Here is an 8,873-nt window from a genome sequence, read left to right on the forward strand (position 1 = left end):
TTTAAAGCATTTTTAGCTGAATGAAATGTGTGAATGGATTAATAAATCCTTATGTGTTAATGATTACTGTATACTGGCACAGCTTGTAAATGACTGTAAGAATATTTATATGGGGACTGGTGTTGGATGCTGATGAAAGTCTAGAAATGCCCCTGGTGTTATCTATATCTGATTCTTGCATGTGTTCAGGTTTTTGTACAGAGCTGTGGCTTGTTTATTTTCTGTGACTCTCTGGCACAGTGTCCTCAGTCTGAAAATTCTTCCCCTGTAGAAACACTGTGTTTTTGGACGTGTCCTGGGTGAAACTGATCTTGTTTTTCACTGAGTCTTTAATGTTAGTGCCACCACCACTACAAAGATATCCAAGCCATTCCAGTGCTTTTCCAGTGGGTTGACGGATCCAGTGAATGCAGTAGCTTGATTCTGAAATTCTGCAGGAGATGGAGAATGATTCTTGAGGTTTCACAACCATAGATGAAGGTTGAGTGAGCTCAACACAGAAAACACCACCTGGAAATAACAATAAAATAATGTATTATTAGTTATGTCTCAAAATGTCTGATAACAGAAGCTTATTTCACTAATATAGATAGAATAAAAGATCGGTCAAGCTCACATGATGCAGCTGCTGCCAGCAGTAATAGAGCTGATGAGAAGATCATGATTAAAAATGATGTGAATTTCTCCTTCTGTGCCTAAGACACACTTCGCTTTAGTACATGGAGTAGATGGAGAATTTGCATATAGTCATTTTGTTGTCCAAGATGTGAAACTTCTTTTGCCATTCAATCTTTAGTCTGTTTGATATATTGTATAACCTGTTGCACCATCAGGTTTTTAGATGTCCAATAAATGCATTCCTAATATAAATATAAACCTTTGATTGTTTGATATGAAGGCCTATTTAGAGATTCTTACTGGTTGTTCAAGATCCATGCATGTTTTTTTTTTATTTTGTTGCCTAATTAATTTTTAATTAATAATATTTTTGATAATTTTAAACACTGCACTTTTATAGCAATTTGTAGTGTAAATTTGAGAGACCTCTTCATAAATCTAATAATCTGGGTCTTATAATTTGATGTTTATCAACAAAATTATATAGTGAAAGTTGAAAAAATGACAAATAAATGCATATATCAAAAATTTCAGACACCTCTTGGTAATGAAACAGCATGAGCACAACCCATATTCCACAAACGAATTTAGTTTAATATTTGTCATTTAATGTATTAAAAATAATAAAATATTAGGTACAGTGCCATATTTAAGCAGAACTGTGTTTCCTACTAGGCCACAGATCTGTCTGCACAGTCAGGCTGATGTTTTGGAAAAAACAACACGATTTCCAGTGTGATTTTACATATATACAAAATTTCAAACAAGATAATACTGAGTAACTTTACAATTTAGTTTTGTCAGTATTGCCATTTTCTTTGTTTTTGCTCTGTCAATGCCATTGAAGAACAAATGTGCCTCACAAGTCTCTGCTGCTTTGTTCTTGAATTATTCGTTTTTTGAACAAATCAATCACTGATTCATAAAGACAATCACTTGTCGCGACCTACTGGTGAAACTGTGTACAAATGGTGAAAAGCCTCAGGGATCAGGGTCAGTAAATCAGCAATTTTGATGAGATTCGAAAACCAGAACTGACTGTTTTATAAACACTAGTTTGACTTTTCCAGCATCTGCAATGTACATGAATGAGGAATACGTTTTTGTATCACACTGACTCAGAACTCATCCAATATGTTACTGCACAATAACAGACAGCAGTGTCTGTCTTGAGGAAATGGCATTATTTACTGACCATGTAAAAATAATATTAAGAAGAGTAAATTAATTTTTATCATAATTGTCAAATGATTGTCCGAACTGTGCTGTCAGCAAATACAGACACATTATTTGTTGCAGCTTAAGAAGAAAACACATTACTGTTTCCATTAACTCCTCCTTCCATCTGCATTGCACATTTGCTTGCAATGAACTGAATGATAAACGAGTGCAAAGGATTTTTCTTCATATTGGTTCAAATGACACATTACTTGGTGATAAATGATGCATTTGTTTCATTATAAGGATTTTTTGGGAATTTTGTTGTACAAGCTGAATTAATGTCTATAATTTCATTATGACATTTCACGAGTTCACATCTATGTATATTAATACAGTAAGGTTATGCGTATTTGGCGTGCTGTCCGGGTGGAGGGCTTCGAACTCGGGATGTGGCCCAAACCCAGAATACTCCCCCCAGTTGTGGTAAGAGTAGATGGACCTGTATTGAGGAGAATGTTGTGGAGGAGGGATGCTGAAAACTGTCAATGAACAGAGGTAGGTTCTGCTGTTATTTATACCTTGTCATGAGTTGATTACTGATTGGTCTCCACTTGTGTTAATCAGCTTAATGAACTGCGACTGCTCCTCCCGAACTTTGTTACAAAACAACATTTCACGAGTTCACATATACGTATATTAATACAGTAAGGTTATGCGTATTTGGCATGCTGTCCGGGTGGAGGGCTCCGAGCTCGGGATGTGACCCGAACCCAGAGTACTCCCCACAAAACAAGAGAGCAAAAGGAAAGCCGCCGGACTACGAACCCCCCAAAACGCAGAGATTTGGCGGGCTGACATGTTTTTGAAGTGTGGTCGTTGACCAGGAGATTTCACGTTGCCTCTGGCAGAAGCGGAGGAGCAGGCAGGTCCTATTGGTTAATAAACGAGGAAGAAACGTTTACAATGTCGGGAAGACAGGTTCTACCGTCTGCCTGTGAGATGTAATGATTTGTTGACTAGATGCGTAATGTGTCCGCTGGGAGGCTGAGGCTCGCTGGACAGATAGAGGAAACGAATTATATCCCTGCGTCCGCTGGAAGACTTGGCTTGCTGGACGAAGAACAGAAAGAGATGGATTCAAACTGCGTCCGCTGGGAGACTGAGACTTGTTGGACGAGTAGAGTAAATAAATAGGTATTTACTGCGTCCGCTGAGATACTAGTGCTCACTGGACAGACAGAGGAAACAAATACGTATTTACAGTGTCCGCTGGGAGATTGAGGCTCGCTGGACAGGTAGAGGAAAATAGATATTTACTGCATCCGCTGAGAGACTAGTGCTCGCTGGACAGACAGAGAAACAAATAGATATTACTGCATCTGCTGGGAGGCTGAGGCTCGCTGGACAAACGGGGGAAACCAATAGATATTTCTGCATCCGCTGGGAGACTAGTGCTCGCTCGACAGACAGGGGAAAACAAATAAATATTTACTGTGCCCGCTGGGAGACTAGTGCTCGCTGGACATGCGGGGGAAAACAGAGCAGATATTTATTGCGTGGTTTACTCTATGAGGGTTTGGTGGACTTTTTTGATATGGAATCGGTTGGTTCTTATGTAGCTTTGGAAGGCATCTGAGGACCACCTTCCTAGAGCTTGGATCTGCTGCTGGGAGAGACCTTTTTCAGCTGCTGAGGTTGCTGCCCCAATGCGGAAAGAGTGGCTTGAGAAGTTTTTTGCTGGGATTCCTGAGTGTTGGAGAACGAATTAAGATGTTTCTGAAACCAGAAGCATGTCACTGGTTTGTTGGATTCGTCTATGAATAGGGGATCGAGATGGGATTTAGCTTGGGAAGTTCTCCACTGAAGGTATGCCAGAACGGATTGGAATGGTTGGATTGGTGATGAGAGTTTGAAAATATAAATGAAATGGCCTTTTTTGGTTTGATCTGTCTTACTTTGTTTAATCAAATATGATGTGGTTTCGTTGTCTAGGACTGATAAGTCTGAGATGGTGGGGTGGGTTTTAGGATCAAATTTGGAGGTGATGGCGAGTTCCAAACATCTAAGGAAACCGAAAAAGGCTAAAATAAACATGGCGTCTAATGTGTGGGCGATATGGAGAGACTGGTAGCCGGTGCGGAGGGTGTAAATGCATTGGATAAGGATATCTGATGTTATGGGTTGTCTGGTGTCGGGACGGTTTGGCTGGGATCGTTGAATTCCTTTGATTAAGAGGGAGGTTTGTGAATTATTTATCTTGGGTGAGGGGGCGCCGTACATCAGTTTGTGGAAAAACTGAATGCCACTCAGATACCCTTTGATGGACCCGACTTGAAGGCTCTTGATGCTGTTAAGGTAGGATATAAATGAAGTGATTGTGAGGAGAGAAAAGTCTGGGAATGGTAAGTTATAGGATATGTGGAATGTTTTAAAACATCTCCACGCGGTCACGTAGGTTTGGATGGTTCTGGGGGAAACTACTTGGAGGATGGTGTCGAGTGATGTGTCGAGGAGGGGATTTAGCGGATGTGTTACGGGAATATCAGTTCTGAATATGGAGGAACGGGCGTTGGTAAATAGTCTTCCCCTGGAGCCAGTGTCCTGAATTTCTGAAACAGAAAGAGAGAGAGAGAGTCAGCGATTTGGTTTTCTGAGCCCGGAACGTGTTTGGCGACTAAGATGAATTGGTCGCACGCTGAGATGCGAAAGGAGCTGGAGGCCACTGAAAGCCGTGGCTGTTGGGCCCGGCAGCATGCTGCGCTGCTGCGGCGTAAGCAGTGATGGAGGGCTGGGCCTCTTCGGGAAGTCGAAGTGAACCTGCCCTGTCAGACTGTGTTGGGCGGCCCAGTCTCGGTGAAGGCTTGTTCCTCCGGGTCGATTGATGAAATCCAGTCTTAAGTCACTGGGGTATATTTGTAGCAATAGCCAAAAATATATTGTATGTGTAAAAATTATGGATTTTTCTCTTAAAGATCATGTTCCATGAAAATATTTCATAAATGTCCAACTGTAAATATATTAAAACTTCATTTTTTATTAGTAATATGCATTGCCAAGAACTTAATTTGGACAACTTTAAAAGCGATTTTCTCAATATTTTGATTTGATGTGTTTTTTGTTTGTTTGTTTGTTTTTTTTGCAACCTCAGACCCCAGATTTACAAATAGTTGTATCTTGGCAACATATTTTCATATCCTAACAAACCATACATCAATGAAGAGATTATTTATTTAGCTTACATATGATGTTAAATCTCAATTTTTTTTTTTTGTGGTCTGTGGTAAAATATTATTATGATGTTTTTGTACAGGGAGTCTGTTGGCATCTGTCACTGTGTACGTCTGGCACAATAATACACAGCTGTGTCTTCAGCTCGCATATTCTTTCCTTGCAGTGTTATTGTGTTACTGGAAGTGTCTCTGCTGATACTGAACTTGCTTTTTAGAGAATCCTTGTAGGCTGTGCTTCCATCACTCCAGATGATTCCAATCCACTCCAGAGCTTTTCCTGCAGGTTGACGAATCCAGCCTGTATGCTCACTTGTAACTGAATATGAGACTTTACAGTTGATAGTGAGAGTGGCATCAGGACGGACAGTCAGAGACTCAGGCTGAGTGAGTTCATATGAATCAATACCTGTATCAAATCAAATAATACCTGTTAGTAAGAGATCATGATCTTTTGATCAACAAAATGATGAATCACACAGAAAACAGACTAAACTTACAGGATATGACTGCCAGAAGCAGCACTAAAGATGAAGAGATCATGGTTTGTTTCTCAGCACAGTTTGACTGAACTGAAGTGATTCTTCACTCCCTCTAGTGATCAGATGAATGTGGAAACTGACTCATGCCTGCTGTTTAAATATGCAACAGAAGATTTGCATAATCGCACAGAGCTTGTAATCAAATCTTCATGATACAAAAATATTAATGTTTGGGTTAATAATATGTTTTGCTCTCATTAGAGACTTTATGACATGTTTTTGTTTTTCTCATGGACTTTAATGATTTTCTTCTCCATATTTTCTAATTCATTTTGAGTCCTTTGAGAACTTGTGCACTAAAAAAAGGTGGAAAAAAATCTCTTGAAATAAGGTAAGATTCACATGCAATTTGAGGAATTGCTTGACTTTTCTTTGGAGAACTTTTGCAGAACTGCTTGTGTTTTTTCATTGTGTTCACTCTCGTGCATCATAAGACACTGTTGTGTCCTTCATCATATTCTGTCCTTATAGAGTCATTTTTCTCCTGTAATAGTCTCTGGTGACTTGAAAGTTAGATTTTTAGTGTGTCCCTAACATGTGTAAATGCTACCAAACATCTACACATGAAAAGACACATGTTGTGTTAAAGGAATCAGATATGCCTTTGTGCTGTATAATGTTTGAGCTTTTGTAGTGAATTTCACTGCATACTGTAACATCTTCAGTGGTGGTAAATAATTTCATTATGTTGCATTTTACAGTTTTGTTTTGTTTTTGTTTTTTCTCTGCTGCCACCTGTTGACTTCTAGTAACAAGAGAGAAAACAGTATGGTTTTTGATCAGCTGTACAAGACCTTTGTGTCACTGTGCTTGCTTTGCACAATAATACACAGCTGAGTCTTCTGCTGTCAGGCCTGATAGTTTCAGATACACCATACTCTTTGAATTATCTCTGGTGATTTCAGTTCGACCTTAAAAAGGATTCAGTGTAGACATAACCACTGTCGTCACTAGAGACACGTCCCATCCACACAAGTGGTTTTCCAGCTTGTTGTCTGATCCAGTGCATGCTACAGCAGCCAAAGCTGAACCCAGATCCTCTACAGGACAGAGTCAGAGTTTCTCCAGGCTTCTTCACAGTTGTGCTTTCAATGAACTCCATACTTTGACATTTTATGCCTAAAAGGGAGATTGAAAAGACTGATTTAATTTGGAATCTGTATTCCTGTAGATCTGATAATAGACGTGTGAAAACTCAGGTTCTAGGCTGAATGAGAGCAGCAGTAAGCAGAGTGTATCCAATCAGATCCAATCAGCAGCACATACTGTAAATACTAAACAGACGTTTGCCCTGATTTGCAATGGGAGGCTTAGTTTACTGTCATGAAGAGTCTATACAGATTTTATTTTCAAAGGGGTCATGAACTGAGAAATCTGTTGTCTTTAGTCACATTGTGCCAGTCGCGTATGCTGTAGACACAAGGTAAAATTAAGAAAGATATCCAGATCAGTCTATACTCAAAATTACTCCGTTTTACCAAGTTTTTCCTCTATTGTTCTAAATGCGAGAAGCAAGATGAATGAGGGGGACATGGTGAAGGCTCAGGAGTACAGTCGACGTGCATGTAGGACAAACACAGTGGCCGTGATTGTGACCAGTGCAGCTCTAACTTTGTTCCTGGTCTTCTATTGTGGAGAAGTCTTTAATACTGGCGTTATCTTACATAATTTACCTGGGGTTTCCTCAGCAAGTTCAGGTGACACATCTTTTTCCTCTTTTGAACTGCCTTTTGACATTGAAAGGCAAAAATCTAAACCACAAAAAAAAACTTTTACCCATCTGGAAGCCACATTAATAGAAGTCCTCAGAAACCGTTATACAGTGGAGGAAGATGGAAAGTGTGAGGACAAAAATACAAGTGATACTGTGAGGTTTTATTTTAATGTCACAATCATCCCATAAATTTCATTTCATTAGGAGAATTTGGATTAGAAACCTTATATATAAAATTATATTAGAGTCAACAGGGTCACATAATTTGCTTCTGATATCACTTGCTGAGAAGACATAAGAATATAGCAATTTCATGATTGTACCATCTTTTATTTATGATTGAATGAACATGGTTAGTGGTTTCTATATGCTTTGTAGTTACAGAATGTAAATCGGTTTTATGAAATTCTATATGTATATTCACTTTTTTTAGAGGCAATAATAAAACGCAGGTGTTTCCTTAGGGTCACACATCAGTAAATATGGCTCTTTTTTGTAGACACTCCCTTGTCTTCATATATGTCTGTTGCTTCAATACTAGAATAGTTTTTAATGTTTTTATTAGTCTTGCTAATAACTTACTTTGGTAAAAATGAGAATAAAAATTGGTCAACAAATAAACAATTCAAACATGACCTTATCAGCAATTAAATATATTCAGTGGTATCCACTTTTTTCGACTGAAATTATATTACAGCAACCAAAGATGGCTTTTTGTCTGGTGCTGTTTCACCCCAATGCCTAACTGTACAAGATTTGACATTGGATTTTTTTTTTCTGAAAAAATTTTAGCCTGAGGTGCAATAACATTTAGTCTAATGGCTGAAGCCTTTTAGTCTGGTATACAATGCCTTTTTGTCATATGACTGAGGTCAAAGGACCTAAGTCATAAGGTCCTAAATTGGGCACTGTATCACTGTCTTGTGAAATGTGCCATTAAAAAAAGCTACTTTACAGAAAATTAAGTTTCTACAACATTTAGTAATAGCTTATCAGTGGTGACTGTCAGTTTATATGCATATGGCAGAAATGTGTGGAAAAATCAATTAAAAACCTAGTCAAACAGATGATACATATACATATAAATATGTCCTTTGTCTTTTCTGTATATTGTGTATTTACACATGTAAAAAGCCTGATAAAAGTTTATGAATGTGATCAGCTTTACACCCTAGAAGGATTAATACACAAATTCATTGTCTCAATAAAGTTATAGAGACGGGTGAAAGTTACAGCTGCCCTCCAAGCTGCTGTGTACAACCTCAGCACTGGTGGGCAAAGGGTACTTGGCAGCGGATCAGGCTGGTGCATGTCTGCAAACCATGGTGTTGTTACAGATGTACAAAGCCGACATGCATAAGGAATTATCCGAGGATATCACGATGCTCAGTGGGAGCGCTGATTTGTCTCTCCGTGCTGGCAAGGAGACCGCCTGTGGAGAGACATTTGTGGCTGACCCTATTCGATATGATGGACAAAGACAGGGTCTGCCTCATGGACACCCTGCTTGTGTTCTCGGGCTTGTTCAGTGACGCCGTTAATTTCATCGTCGACATGTACCAGGAGGCTCGCAAGCAGGCGGCGGCACTCCAGCGGTTTCTCCCACATCAC

General features: G+C 39.2%; 1 long non-coding RNA gene and 1 gene segment (V, D, J or C); both read right to left on the reverse strand.

Moving 5' to 3' along the window:
* Positions 1-460: 460 nt before the first annotated feature.
* LOC113071202 (uncharacterized) lies at positions 461-690 on the reverse strand. The gene is made up of 2 exons (XR_003280054.1): positions 617-690; positions 461-510 (listed from the first exon to the last, which is right to left on the reverse strand). It is a non-coding gene; the product is annotated as an uncharacterized LOC113071202 (long non-coding RNA).
* Positions 691-5,092: 4,402 nt separating this feature from the next.
* On the reverse strand, positions 5,093-5,636 carry LOC113071203 (Ig heavy chain V region 5A-like). The segment is given in 2 exon segments: positions 5,093-5,415; positions 5,507-5,636. Coding segments are annotated over 2 exon segments (351 nt in total).
* Positions 5,637-8,873: the final 3,237 nt, after the last annotated feature.

This window comes from Carassius auratus, unplaced genomic scaffold, assembly GCF_003368295.1.
Source record: "Carassius auratus strain Wakin unplaced genomic scaffold, ASM336829v1 scaf_tig00006522, whole genome shotgun sequence".
Lineage (NCBI taxonomy): Eukaryota > Metazoa > Chordata > Actinopteri > Cypriniformes > Cyprinidae > Carassius > Carassius auratus.